This window comes from Nicotiana tomentosiformis, chromosome 1 (genome assembly GCF_000390325.3).
Source record: "Nicotiana tomentosiformis chromosome 1, ASM39032v3, whole genome shotgun sequence".
NCBI lineage: Eukaryota > Viridiplantae > Streptophyta > Magnoliopsida > Solanales > Solanaceae > Nicotiana > Nicotiana tomentosiformis.
Genome location: NC_090812.1, coordinates 9,465,515 through 9,481,164, shown reverse-complemented (window position 1 = coordinate 9,481,164; position 15,650 = coordinate 9,465,515). Strand labels below are relative to the sequence as shown.

Here is a 15,650-nt window from a genome sequence, read left to right as displayed (position 1 = left end):
ATTAATCAAGATCTTAACATTCCAACACAATCAAATTAAATTGAAAAACTTACTCTCTTTTATTAAAAAAAGATTCTTGGAGTAAAGAGAATTAATACATATATATTTAAGACTACAAAATTCTTAACTACTTTTAAATAGTATTTATTTAGAAGTGCATAAGATTATAGTTTTTGGAAAAAATGATTTTTTTAATTTCTTAAATGGTTAATTGTGATTTCTTTTTGGAATAGAGTAGTACAGTATTAAAATAGCTTCAAAACTTTTAAATACTGAAAAAAGAAAAGGAAAAACAGAGCGAGTCAGTGGAAGACTTTTTGAGTGGAGTAGGAAAGTGTTAAAAGTAAAGTGAAGTAGTCAGTCAGTGTGTCTATGTACTGTGTGTCTGTGTGTAAAAAAACTCTCTCAATGGCACTTCTTCTTCACCTTCTCCGCCCATCTCCGTCGCTCCTTCTTTAACTCCACAATACACACCACTGTCCGTGCTGCCACCGTAAGCGGCGGAGACCCCACCTCATTTATTTACAGATGGGTTGCACGGCGTCGAAGCTAGATAACGAGGACACCGTACGCCGGTGTAAAGAACGCCGGCGATTGATGAAAGAAGCTGTTTACGCTCGTCATCATTTAGCTTCAGCTCATTCCGATTACTGCCGTTCACTACGTATCACCGGTTCTGCTCTTTCCACCTTCGCCGCCGGTGAACCTCTTTCCGTTTCCGATCATACCCCCGCCGTCCTCCTCCGTACACCCTCTACTACTACCACCACCGTTAAAACCCCAGCTCCACCACCTCCTATTCGTATCCCATCCCCATCACCTTCACTCCACCCACCACCACCGCCGCCGGTGTTTTCTCCGTCTCCGTCGCCGACGATAGCTTCATCAAAGCTACCTCACATACTTTCTTCCTCCTCTGTTTCCTCCCACCACAACCACCACCACCGTCAGCCTCAGCCGTTACAACAACGGAAAAAACCGTTAAAACTCCCACACATTCTTTCGGGATCAAGCTTGAGTTCATACAATGAGGAGGATTATACGTACGATGCGAAAGCGAATTCGACGTATTCGAGTACTCCTTCACAAACATCCTCTGTTTGGAACTGGGAAAACTTTTACCCTCCTTCCCCTCCTAGCTCAGATTACTTTGAACGCCTCCATAAAGTTGATACAATGGATGCTGATGATGAGCATGATGATGATAAAGCTTCAAATTTCACATCTTATTCACACTACTCTCACAATCAGCATCATCCTCCTACTACCGACCAATCATCACTTAGCGGGAAGTCGAACAAGCAAAAGTTTGATTTTTTTGATAGTCATAGTGTTGATGATGAGAAGTTGACTAATGGTTCTGTTAGGAATCACAAAATAGTGGGTGAAAACAAGAGAGGTCACCATTTGAATAATAATAGTAAGTGGGAGGATAGTGAAGCTGAGAGAGAAGAGGTACAGTGCAGTGAATGGGACCATGATCATTATAGTACTACGAGTTCATCTTCTGATGATGATGAAGAGGAAGAGAAGGATGAGATAAGATCTGGGTTTGGGCCAACCCAGTCTAATTTTGGGTCAATGAAGAGTGAGGAAGCTTCTAAGATTGATGATGTGAACTTGAGGATGAAGAGTTATTCAGGGAGGAAGTCGGATAAGGTATCGTCAGAGGATGGGGGGTCATCTTCAATGAGTTGGGGGAATGGGAATAATGGGAAAGTGGTGGAGGAGATGGTATCTGATAATAGGAGTATAGTGGTGAGGCACAAGGATCTAGCTGAGATTGTTGCTGCCATTAGGGACTACTTTGATAAAGCTGCTTCTGCTGGTGACCAGGTCTCTGAGATGTTGGAGACTGGTCGAGCTCAGCTTGATCGCAGCTTTAAGCAGTTAAAGAGTGAGTTTTTTTGGATTCTTGATTTATGTGGAATGCATAATGATTTTTTTATTTTTCCATGTTTTTTGTTGATTTGATCTTGACATAGCAATTACAATTAGATGGTATTGTAATTTTCTGGAATGCATTTGTGAGCTCACCTTTCTGAGCTTCGCTTGGCCAGTTTTGAGTCTGGATAAAGGAGGAGGGTTGTGGTAGGTTAGTGTTCGGGGTAAAATTAGTCAAATTATGATGAATCCAGATGATTCATACCATTGGCTACAACTAGTTTGGGATTGAGATTAGTTGATTGACATTGATTTTTCTTTCCCTGAGATCCAGTTGAGAAAATCTTGTTGAAAATTTTGGAATTTAATTATTGTTTTTTTTGTTCATTGCAGAAACAGTGTATCATTCCAGTGGAGTATTTAGTACCATAAGCTCCAGTTGGTCTTCAAAACCTCCATTGGCGGTCAAGTATCGTTTTGAACCTAGTTCCATTGATGAACCAGGTTCCCAAAAGAGTCTTTGTTCCACCTTGGAGCGGCTCTTGGCATGGGAAAAGAAACTATATCAGGAAGTGAAGGTGCTCTTCTCAATCCTGCCTTAGTCTTCACTGCATTCTTTTCACTTTCTCGGTGTTGTATACCAATTGGTCTTTTATGAATCATGATCTCAGTTGAGTAACTGTGGTTGTCTGCAAAGATAGAAAGCTCTACTGAATTCTACTCTGATTCAATCAAAAATAGGTTAAAATATGATCAATAGTGGTAATTGGGTATTTGTACTTTAGTCGAGTGACAGAAGCTGTGTTTTCGGCTGGGAATCATATGCATGTTATGGTAGTCAGAGGTGTCAAAATTGGACGGATCATGCTTATCCAAACTTCTTCAGATTATTCAGCTTGTGTAATCTAACTTGTTTGCACTCCATTTAGTCAATAATGGCGTAATGACTAGAGTATCCAAGGTAACTGCATGACTTGACAAGGACAACTTGGAGCTATTATAAGTTATATTACTTTAGAACATGCAGGTGGCCCTGCCTTGTACTAAGTTAGCTCTAAATTGATATGGACCTCATTTTGAAATACTTCCTCCTTCCTTTTGTGGTTATTACTGTGGAAAAGAGTAGTATAGGTAGTGTGTTTGAGCAGTTTTAAAATCCTTTCAACTCCTTATAGACAGGAAAGTGTTTCTTGACATGATTAAAAATTATTCATGGATATATGCATGTCTCTGCATATACTTGCTCTTTGCTTGTCTGTTTGTTGGTGACTCATGTCTACTTGATTTTTCTAACGTCTTCCTGCCTGCTGATTCTTAAATACATCAATGTGTTCTTTTTATTTTGTTATTCTGATGAGACTGAGTACAAAAGGAACTATTCGAAAGAAAAGAAAAAGACAAGAAAAAAAGTAGAAAAAAGGGAGAGGAAAAGGTTTGCCAACTTGAGCAACTGCTTCTTTGCACATGTCCTTAGCCCTACACATTTGTTAATCCAAGTATTATAAATGCAGGCAAGGGAAGGAGTTAAAATTGAGCATGAAAAGAAGTTGGCAACATTACAGAGTCAAGAATGCAGAGGTGATGAGGAGGCCAAGTTAGACAAAACCAAGGCATCAATAAAGAGGTTGCAGTCGCTGATGGTGGTCACATCGCAGGCTGTTTCAACTACATCCTCTGCCATTATTGGTCTAAGAGACTCTGACCTTGTCCCACAGCTTGTTGAACTTTGTCATGGGTAAGTCCTTATGTTTGGTGCATACTTGATTTGGAATTTATTGACTGCAAATCTTATTCAGATTATTTGCTGTCAGACACATGCATGAATTATTGGTTCAAATGACTTATGGTTAGTACTTAGGTTGCAATACTGCTCTGAGGCAGCATCAACTTATTGGAGCCACTTTCCATCCTTATGAGATTAAAGAAGTATGGTTACATCCTTACCGAAATTTCTTCCAAGCTTTATTCTAGAACCTAAATCACCGAGCCATCTCAAGAATTATTTCCTTAAAATTGAATTGAATAACCTGAACTTCTCCTACCTAAAATTGACATCTTCTATAGTCATGCTCTCAAAACATGTTGGCGTTGATACTGGCCTGTTTCAGTGGGTAATTGGAAAATTATTTATCTTTTAATGTGCCTTGCTTTTGTCTTTCTGAGCCCCTAAGCTTGTCCACGTTGCATCTTTCTAGAGTCTGACAGCCTCTCCAGGACAGGTTGTGGTCATGATGGAACCACTATTTCTGGAAATTGGGAACGTCTACTGTGCTTTGACATGTGTAATTGATGGCTAAATATGGTGGTGCTTCTTAGGCTGATCATTATTGTTACCTTGATAAGCTTAATCTAAAAAGAAAAAAGTAGTGTTCTTCATAGTAGTTACAACTGAGCCAGGTCAAGTCAATTACAGTACTAACCTAAAATGTTATGGTCTAGGATTTGTAGGCTAAAGATTCAGTTTCTTTGACCACTGGAATTTTGACAATTACTATGATGATTGCTGCTAACATGTGTGCTCTTCTACTAGGAAGAAAGTTTTAAAAGATTGTCTATGTTTATGTTTTGAACTTGAATGGCAGCTTATGATAAAGTGTTTACTGTTTTCTAAGTTTTGCCCCTGAATAGTCCTCAACTGATATTGGTATAAACGGGTGCAGATTCATGTATATGTGGAGATCCATGAACCAGTTCCATGAAGTTCAGAATGACATTGTGCAGCAGGTGCGAGGTCTCATCAATAGAGCAACTAAAGGTCTATCGACGTCTGACCTACACAGGCAGGCGACACGTGATCTTGAGTCTGCTGTATCTGCATGGCACTCGAGTTTTTGTCGCCTCATAAAATTTCAAAGGGACTTTATCCGCTCCCTTCATGGTTGGTTCAAGCTCACTCTCGTATCTGTCAATATTGAGCCAACTAATGGCAACAGGGAACCTTCAGATTCATTTATGTTTTGCGATGAATGGAAGCTAGCCCTTGATCGTATTCCTGACACTGTTGCATCAGAAGCTATCAAAAGCTTCATAAACGTTGTCCATTCGATATTTGTGAAACAAACGGAGGAGTTGAAGATCAAAAAGCGAACTGAATCTGCATCAAAGGAGCTTGACAAAAAGGCTTCGAGTGTTAGGAGCATTGAGAGGAAGTATTACAACTCTTACTCCATGGTTGGCATTGGACTTCCTGAGATGGGACCTGATAATGGTAGTGTTTTAGATACACGAGACCCTCTTGCTGAGAAAAAGGCTGAGCTTGCAGCTAGCCAACGGCGTGTGGAAGATGAGATGCTGAAACACTCCAAGGCAGTGGACGTAACCAGAGCGATGACTCTCAACAACATTCAGACAGGGTTGCCGGGAGTTTTCCAGGCTATGACCAGCTTTTCTTCCTTGATGACAGAGGCCCTTGAGGCTGTATGCACTCATTCTTATGCTATTAAGTAGGAAGCAACTTACAGAAAACTGAATACTAGTAGTACTATTTATTTATTTTGGCTATTTTTTCCGCGGTTCTGAGCAAGGATGGAAGAGAAAGGGCTGGCATTTTTGGTCATGGGCTCTTTTCAGCTAGTTGGCTTTTTTCCCTTGATATTTTGCTATGTTGTAGATATGTGGAATTTTGCAATTTTGTACTTTATCTAGTGGTGGGAAAGGAATGTTTTCTGTATAGCAAATTATTTGCATTACTGCATTGAGGTCAACATGTTCAGCAGATGAATAAATGTATTCTCTTCTGTTATGTCAAAGTGTAAAAAACAATTCTGCAACCAAACTTTGTTGCTGTGTCTTCTATTGTACTGAATCTTTCATGACCTAAATTTCAGTCTTTTCTGTACTCGTTAAAGTGAGCATGTCACACCAAGTATAGAAGCATTAGACGAGGTTCATTTGTGCTCTTATGTGACCATAGCAGTTCAAATCTTAGTTCTGGTTCAACACTGCTGGTGAAGCAGCAGTTCTATCTTTTGTTTCAAAAGGACCAAAAAAGTTTACAAAAAATTTAAGTGATAGCTTTATTTTCTCTCCTTGTTGGACTATTTTTCTTTTAAGCTTGTGGAAAGGACACAAGAAAGGCTGGAGCTTTTGCTGATTTGGGTCCCCATGAAATCTTTCATAATTCTACTCAATCATGAAATAATAGACTTGTGTTCTTTCTCCTCTTTAGTCATTATTAGGTTGTAAGACGATGCCGTTTTTTTGGTTCCATTCTACCTGTGGATACAAAGGTAAAACTGGATCAATTGCTACATAATGCAGAAACTGATCCCCCTGTTCCCTTGCATGTGCATGCAGGTAAAGCAAACACTAAGATTCAGAAATATATTTCTAATAACATATGATGACAAAAACTGACAGGAGGAAGCAGCTTGCAAGTATGACTAACCTAGTTTACAATTACAACATCCGCTAGCAGAGGCGGAGCCAAGATTTGAAATTTATGAGTTCGAGATATTAGTCTGTTTAAGTTACTGAGTTCCAAATTGATAATTTGTTTATATTTAATGAATTTTTTAAGACAAATACATAGTTTGGACCAAAGCTAATGGGTTCGACCGAACCCATGTCTCACATGCTAGCTCCGACCCTGTCCGCTAGTTTTTGTGCTGGTGGGAGAAAAGAGACAAAAGGAAAGTCGGTTGAATTGTTATTAGTGACTGTAAATACTGGTCTATTAATTCAGATTCATGTCCGGCCAACTATCTCAAGGTTTGAACTAAGGATAAAGAGATTTCATTTTACTCATTGGTGGTGAATTGTTATTATTGAAATGTAAATATTTGTAAGATATTATGATGTAATTGGGTAAGTCCGCCTACTAAGTAGGTAACCCAAACAAAAGTACCATCAACGTATTTGTCTTATTTGGTCATAAATTTTGTCATCTTGTTCAAACTTGAATTGCCTCCACTCTCTAATGTCTCTTGTTTTCTTTTTTACTTCATTTCTATAAAGTATTGTTTTTCTCATATTTTCATGAGAATTATTTCTTGGATCTGATGCACATTTCTGTTTATACTGAACTGAAGATCCCAGTGAGGCAGGTACCAATTTACAAAAAACGATGAACCCACTGAACACATTTTAATATTAAATAAAGATATGAACTTTAAAATACTACTCCCTCCCCTCTACTTAATTGATTGTTTGACCCATAATATTTGATTTTTCAGATTTTAAGAATGAACTAACTTTTTTTTCTTCCAAAATTGCTCTTGAAATAAAGAGATTAGGAGTATTTGTTATATTTTCAATGAACAAATTAAGGTTAATATAGTCAATTTTATTGTTAATTAATATTAAAAAGATGCATTCCTTAATATATGTAAAAACATTCAAAAACAAATCAATTAAAATGAAAAAAAGTATCCAATGGGCTAAATGCTGGGATGATTAATGTTTGGTCAACAAATTTAATGCTTTGATGAGACACTGTAGTTAGCACCAATAAAAGTAAAAAAATAGGATACTTCGGGTGTCACGCTTGATTTTTTGACACCGCTTACCTGAACAAAATTTCAAATTTAACAATTGTTACCCTTCGCTTGCCCGATTAACTAACACTTTTGACTTTTGATCTTAAAGATTTGCCCAATAGGCAAGTGGAGGTAAAAAAAATTAAGACCATTCATTTTCAAGGTTATTTGGTATAATTTTCCAAATATTTTTCCCACTCTTTTTATCTTTCAATTTTGCATATAGTTGGAAGGTGGGGTTGGGGGCCTAAGGTAAAGTTGGAGTTGAGTTGGAAGGGGACAAATAATGAATGGAGAAATGGACCCAATAAAAAGCAATTATGGCCGTGGGGCTCAAAGGAAGAAAATTTGCTTTCTTTTTCTCCTCCTTTCTTTATTCTTTTTTTCTAAACATTTTGTTTAATTTTTTTTCCTTGGATAGGTATCAAGAAATATACCTATATTATTTTTAAAAAGCACTACTATTATTAAGATATGATAGCAGAACACATTTTCTTTATGTAGGAAGTACTAGAGAATGCATTAAATCACGAGGCTTGGGATTGTCAACAAACAATTTAACCCACTAACAAAAAAGGAGGGAAAAAAAGATGAAGAAAAGAAGCAAATGTAGGGGGTTTGAGTAAAAACACATTGGTAGAGTAAAATTTCTTTATACTATCAGTACCTTTTACTCTTAATAAACACTCAGAAAGCAGAATGCTCTCCTTTCTTAACTTCCCAAAATTTTTAAAATGGTTACTTAGTTAAAGATAAATATGTGAGTGTTATATTGCGTTAGCTGAGATCTCTACGGGAGAAGTTCATATACACTTACTTTTTGAGGCGGCCGTTGAAATTATACCCGCATTTTACAAAAAAATATAAAATTTATTTACCGAAATTTGAATTTTTTCTATCTTTTCAATACAATTTCAGAATCGGATCTGAAGTTCTTTTATCTTTCCAATGCAATTTCAGAAAATCGGATCTTAAGTAGTTCTAACTCTTCAATACAACTTCAGATTCAAATATTAAGTTCTTCTATCTTTCCAATGCATCTTCAAAAAAATCGGATCTTAAATAGTTCAATTTCTTCAATGCAACTTCAGAAATTTGATTTTAAGTTCTTCTATCATTCCAATGCAACTTCAGAAAATTCAAATCTTAAATATTTTAACCTGTTCATGCAATTTCAGAAATCGGATCTTGTTCTGAAACATAAAGTTGTTATTCAAATTTCAATAATTCATGTCACGACTCAAATCCCACCACAGGCGCCGTGATGGTACTTAGTCTCTATGACTAGGTAAGCCAAGTACAATTACATTTCAAGCCCTTTTTTTTTGAATTCAATACAGGTACCAAAAACCAACATCGGAAGCAAATATGAAAAACCTCCCAACACTGGTAATACTGAGTCACGAACTCTAACTGAATACATGAAATGATCTCAAGAATCGAATACTCTATACTGTTTGAATAATAATTAACAGTACAATAAAATAAAAAGGCTCCAAGGAACTGCGATGACCAAGCAGAGACCTTGAATCCTTGCGATCACACTTTAACTCTGTCCGAGTCCGATATCTCCAACACCTGGCTCTGCATAAAAATATGCAGAAGTGTAGTATGAGTACAGCACGGTCGGTACTCAGTAAGTATTAAGACTAACCTTAGTGGAGTAGTGACGAGGTACAGTCAAGACACTCACTAGTCAAATAACCTGTGCAATATAACATACAAAAATAGTAAAAAATAAATAGCAGTGATAGCAACACCAATCAACTAGTGATTTAAACAGCAAGGCAACAGGAACACCATAAATATTGCTTAAACGAATGATAAATATAGGTACAACTAATTAATCAAGTCCTTCAAAATATACATCTTTTATCTATAAGTTTTTTCAATAAAAGTTTCTAGAATATAATCCTTTTCAATAAATATATTTCGAATATACTTCCTTCAAATAAATATCTTTCCATTATAATTCTTTCAAATAAATATCTTTCCATTATAATTCTTTCAAATAAATATTTTTCGAATATAATTCTTTCAAATAAGTATCTTCCGAATATAATTCTTTCAAGTAAATATCTTTCTATTATACTTATTTCAAGTAAATATCTTTCTAATATAATTCTTTCAAGTAATCTTTCAAATATATTTCTTTTAAGTAAATATCTTTCTATTATAATTCTTTCAAATAAATATCTTTCTAACATAACTCTTTCAAATAACAGTCATCATGTGACACCTCATTTAACTTTCCTGGCATGAGAAATATATTCAATATATCACATCAAATGGCACGGCAATACCTTCGTGCACTTGTTTCATTCTCACCCAATTTATATATGTAGATCAAATCGATTGGCACGACAACACCCTTCGTGCATTCATATCTTTCTCACAGTGCATACATATAACAGTACCAACTAGGTGCGAAAAATGCCAATAACAATAAAAGAAATAAAGTGGAGGCACACATGAAGAAACAACGACTACAAGTCACATAGAAAACATAGGTGCACAATAACATCTCAAGATAAAGGCATGAATGTAGACACAACAAAACGATATCACAATATAATGTATGTCTCTCGTCCTCGCCTGCATGGAAACACCCTTCGCGCCATGAATATATGATAATATAAAAATAATGGCACGGCATCACCCTTCGTGCTTTTACTCTCATCCTCACCTGATAATATAAATAAAATGGCACGGCATCACCCTTCGTGCTTTACACTCTCAATGGCACGACATCACCCTTCGTGCTTTACACTGTCAAATGGCATGGCATCACCCTTCGTGTTTTACACTCTCCCTCATATGATAATATAATTCAAATGGCACGACATCACCCTTTGTACTTTACACTCTCAAATGGTACGGCATCACCCTTCGTACTTTACACTCTTCTTTACCAGGCACATGTATATCATTAACAAGCAAGGTAGGAAGCATAAATAACATCAAGGAGAGTGTTTAATCCACAACACAATACAATAATTCATATCACAATTTGCCACTGACTACAACCAAATTCCAAATATATACTAGAATCAATAAATTTCTCAACAAATAGCCCAAGGCTCCACACAACATATATAAAACCTCAAAACAATCAACAAAGATGAAAGATACTCAGTATAGGGCAACGCCTTCATTAATTCAAATTCTTAATAATTATATTAACTCATTAATTTAAACTTATTTAATGAATATTTACAGATAAGGATTCCATCATGAATTTTATTCCAAGAAAAATATCAAATCAACAAACACACAAAATTCTCATAAAATCCAAGTGACCACAACACCAAATTATTATTAAAAAAATACAAACTCGACAAAAGGAATGAGACGTGATAATTCAAGGATTTACCAAATGCTAACAATTATCCAATTTAATACATAAAGATGCCTGAAACTTTTAACCAATAAAATTTGCACATATAAGCCCAAGTACGTACTCGTCACCTCGCGTACACGGCTTTCAATCACACAATTTTCACATAAGACTCAATGCCTAAGGGGTAATTCCCCCACTTAAGGTTAGGCAAGATACTTATCTTTTTGAAGTTATGCCGATATTCCAAAATCACCTTCTTGCTTGAATTGACTTCCGGACAGCTCAAATCTATTCAAATTAATTGCACAACTTCATTAACATTCATTGGAAATAATTCCGGATAATAATATGTCGACTTAAAAATTTATCTTAAAAAGTCAACAAAAGTCAATGAGGGGCCCGCCTCTCGGAACCCGACATAATTTTAACAAAATCCAAACACCCATTCCGATACAAGTTAAACCATACCAATTTTATCCAATTTCGATAACAACTCGACCTCTAAATCTTAAATTTTCGTTTTTGAAAAGTTTTTAAAAAAATCCAAATTTCCTCCATTAAACTCGAATTAAATGATGAATATAACCATAGATTCATGAAATATAATCACTTTAGGATATAGAACATTTACCCCAACCAAGCTTGTGGAAAATCCCTCCTGAATCGCCTAGATCCGAGCTCTAAAAATTCAAAACAAAAATGAAAAAATGACCAAGTTTAATCCTTATGTTTCTGCTCAGTTTCGCACCTACGAACACATTTGTCGCACCTGCGAGCTCGCCTTTGCGAGAAAATTCTCGCTCCTGCGATGTCCATAGGCCACTGCCCTCTCGCACCTGCAGAAGAGCTTCCGCTTCTGCGGTCACGCAGGTGCGAAAAATGCATCGCACCTGCGACCTCTACCCATTCCAGTCCAAGCCGCATTTGCGACCATTTTGTCGCTTTTGCGGTCACGCACCTGCGACGGAAGAACTAGAAAAATTCCAGAATTCCTTTAAGGACAATTTTGGTCCGTTTAACCAACCGAAACTCTCCCGAGGCCCCTGGGACTTTAACCAAATATACCAACATGTCTCAAAATATAATTCGAACTTAGTAGAGGCTTTAAACCACGTCAAACAACGCTGAAATTACGAATCGCGCATCGAATCGAATTATGAGTTTTGAAATCTTCCAACTTCTATGTTTTGCGTCGAAACATATCAAATCAATTCGGAATGACTTCAAATTTTGTACGCAAGTCATAAATGATGTAATGGAGTTGTTTCAATTTTCGGAATCGAAATCCGACCTTGTTATCAAAAATTCAACCTTCGGTCGTACTTTCCAAAAATATTCTATTTTCCAACTTTCGCCAAAATGCGTCGAATTGTCCTATGGACTTCTAAATCCAAATCCGGACATACGCCTAGGTCCGAAATCACCATACAAAGCTATAGACATCATCAAAATTCCTTTCCGGGGTTGTTTGCTGAAAAGTCAACTCTCTGGTCAACCCTTTCCATTTAAGCTTCAAAAATAAAAATTGTTCTTTAAATTTATTTCTGAATCTTTCAAAAATTAAATTCGACCACTCCCGTGGGTCATAATACATATTGCGAAGCTGCTCGAGACCTTAAGTCATTTAACGAGGCATTAATTCTTAAAACGACAAGTCAGGTCATTACAATTCAACATACGATTCAACATCCAAATCTACTCCAAATAAACTCAAATTTAAAGCATAACTTTCAAATATCATAAAGATCAAACTCCAAACATCAAATTATCAAAATAACAATAAATCTAACAAATTCACCTTGCAACTAAAGAAAAAGAAGAATAAGAAACCCTAAGCACAACCTACAATGGTGTTTTGCAACTACGAAGAAGAAAAGGAGAAGGACAAACGACTCCTGGATATGGGTGTCTAACGGGCCGAGTTGACCCTGTTCTGGACCGGTCCAGACCAGTTTTAGACTAGATCGGACTGGTAGGTAGGAGGCTGGGCAAGGGCTGGGTTGGGACGGGGAAAGGGTTGTGCCGGGTAGTGTCGATGTACTAGTTAACCGGACCGGTCAAAACCGATACTGTCAAGTCATAGTTGAACCGGTTAACCGGACCGGCCCGGACTGGTTCAACGACTATTTTAGTTTTTTTTAATTAAGTTGACCGTTGGCAACGGTTAACTGCCATTTTGACCGTTGCCCAATGACTATTTTGCAATAATAGACCTTTTTTGGGGATTTATTTTTTCAAAAATAACACTTTTAGTATTTACTAATTTAGCCCTTTAAAAAATTATAAATATACCCCCTCTCTTCTTCATTTCTTCACTCATCTCTCAATTCTCAAATCCAAATTCTCAATTGTTATTCTCTCATTTTCACCTAAATTGCAATCAACTATTTGTCTCTCATTTTTTTTTGGAATTTTATTTATGGTATTATTTGAAGTTTGAACTTTGAACAATTGACATTTCTTCGTGGTAACATCGGAGTTGCGAAATTCAATTTCAAGACTTCAAAAATCATCATGTGTTCAAGTTATTGCGGAATTCGGTGCACTCGCTCTAACTCTTTCTCTTATTTACTATTTTATTTGCATATTTAATTTTTATTAGTAGTTAAATTTTCACAATATGTTTAATGTTGCAAAAAGAGTTTGTAATAAGATTGCTAATCGGGGTAATCAGGAAAATAGAAAAAGAGGTACTACTTCAACTTCTAGTAGTAATTTAAATGACTTTACACATGTTTCTGAAACATCACCTGATAATAATATAGATTATGAACAATTACAGGAAGATTTCGCTATAGAAGATAATGAATTAGAAATTGAAGATAAGACACCACTTACACCTAGTAGTATTAGAGTTGGTAGCAGGGGTGGTGGTCGTGGCGCTAGTGGTCGACCACATGTGGCCCTGACTAGTAATTAGAGAAGGAGAAGTAAAGTTTGGAAGTATTTTGAGGAAACAGAGAATTCTGATAGAGTTAGATGCAAAATTTGTAAAGAAGATTTTAAACATAAAACTAGGGGAAGTTTAGGGGGGACTGGGACACTTAGTAGACATATGAGAATTACTCATCCTATAGAATGAGGCTCTGATTTAAATGAAAATCAAGGAACTCTAAACTTTAGTACTCGAGGACTTATGAAATATGATAAAATGAAGGATCGTGAGGAGCTAGCAAAAATAATTGCTTTGGGTTGTCTACCTTTTTCTTTTGCTTCTTCATCATATCTTATTATGTATATTTAAAGGATTTATAATCCTTTATTTAAAGGTATCCCTAGTAGTACTTGTAGATCTGATATTTTTAGACTTCACGGACAATATCATACATACGTTATTTGTTTGATCATCTTCCTTATAGAGTTTCTCTAACTTCTTATATAGGTCATGCTGTTAATGAAAATGATTATTTTACAATTACATGTCATTGGATAGATAATAATTATTGTATGCAAAAACGTATTATCGCAGTCATACTGCTATTTTTATAAGTACTACTATTTGCGAAGTTGTTGAATTTTATAATCTTAATAAAAATGTATTGTGTGTGTCTTTTGATAATGCTTCTAACAATAATTCCGCTATTTCAATATTAAGACTGCATTTGAAACCACCACTTGACGAAATATTTCATGTTAGGTGTGCATGTCATATTTATAATTTAATTTTTAAAAGTGGCCTTGATTTATTTTCAACCAAGATTACTCATGTTAGAAGAACAGCTGGTGTTATTCAAGGAAATAATAGATAATCTAGAATTAGGGAATTTAAGACTAAGTGTACCGAGCATAACCTTAACCCCAGATTCATGCTAGATGAAATTGTTACTAGATGGAGTTATACATATTTTCAAAATGTTGCTATAAATATAGATTGCCGATAACTGAAGTTGCTAATGCGAATTGTACTGATCCAAATTGTATGTTAACAACTAATACTTGGGATTCCATTAATGATACTGTTAAATTTTTACATAAATTTTATATAGCTACTGTTGAGTTTTCTGGAGCATATTACCCTACTGTTACTATGATTTTAGTATATATAGCTGAAATTTCTTTTCTATCCTCTGAATTTAAGAAGAACGAAAAATATAAGGATGCTGTTGAAAAAATCCAAGCACAATTCAAAAAATATTTCTTTTCAATTCCTCCGATTTACTTAATTGGTATTGTTTTAAATCCTTCTATTAAGATGTATAATTTTTACCAATTAATCAATATTTTATATATTTATATGGAGATTGGACCAACTGAAATCCCAGATATATATTGTTGTATGAGCAAACTAAATGATTATTTACAATAATTGTATAATTATTATGCAAATATAATTGATGATGATGCTATTAATATAGGCAATATTAATCCCACTATGTATTGTACTACTTCTACTGTATCTGCTACTATGGATGAAGATGAAAGCATTAATGGTTATAATATTTGGTCTACATTTCCTTCTACTCAAACCAGTAGCAGGAATATTGATGAACTTCAATTCTACTTGCAAAAGCAAACAGAGCCTCACACAAAGAAAATTTCACCGTTGGGATGGTGGCATAAAAATAAAAAGCAATTTCCTATTCTTTCCGCTGTGGCTCAGGGCGCGCTGAATGTGCCAATTTCAACTGTTATATCAGAGTGTGAATTTAGTCAAGCAAGACAACAACTAGGAGACACCCGTCACTCATTGGGAAGCAATGCTTTGGAAGTTTTAGTATTTTTTAGAGATTGAATTAGATCGGAACGAAGAAATCAGGGAAGTGAAGATGTTGATAAACCAGAATACGAGGAACTTGGAGATATATTAACAAATGGTAACCCATCTGAATTTAACACACCAGAAGATGGCCACGAAATTCATATTGATTATGAAGAATCTACTAAGGCAATGCAAAACCTTTGAAGTTCTTGATTTATATTTAATAATTAAATTTTAAATTTACTTTTTT

General features: G+C 35.7%; 1 protein-coding gene across 1 annotated transcript; it reads left to right on the top strand.

Moving 5' to 3' along the window:
- The first annotated feature begins 295 nt into the window (after positions 1-295).
- On the top strand, positions 296-5,705 carry LOC104115517 (nitrate regulatory gene2 protein). The gene is made up of 4 exons (XM_009626174.4): positions 296-1,897; positions 2,278-2,462; positions 3,396-3,619; positions 4,545-5,705. The coding sequence occupies exons 1-4, from the start codon at positions 529-531 to the stop codon at positions 5,329-5,331; spliced, it is 2,565 nt and encodes an 854-aa protein (XP_009624469.1). The 5' UTR covers positions 296-528; the 3' UTR covers positions 5,332-5,705.
- Positions 5,706-15,650: the final 9,945 nt, after the last annotated feature.

What these genes read in the sequence shown, in the direction of transcription:
- LOC104115517 (XM_009626174.4), top strand. Translation starts at nt 529, where the DNA reads ATGGGTTGCACGGCGTCGAAGCTAGATAACGAGGACACCGTACGCCGG. An exon ending in AACTATATCAGGAAGTGAAG is followed by an intron (nt 2,463 to 3,395) that starts GTGCTCTTCTCA and finishes TTATAAATGCAG; the next exon opens with GCAAGGGAAGGAGTTAAAAT. An exon ending in CTTGTTGAACTTTGTCATGG is followed by an intron (nt 3,620 to 4,544) that starts GTAAGTCCTTAT and finishes AAACGGGTGCAG; the next exon opens with ATTCATGTATATGTGGAGAT.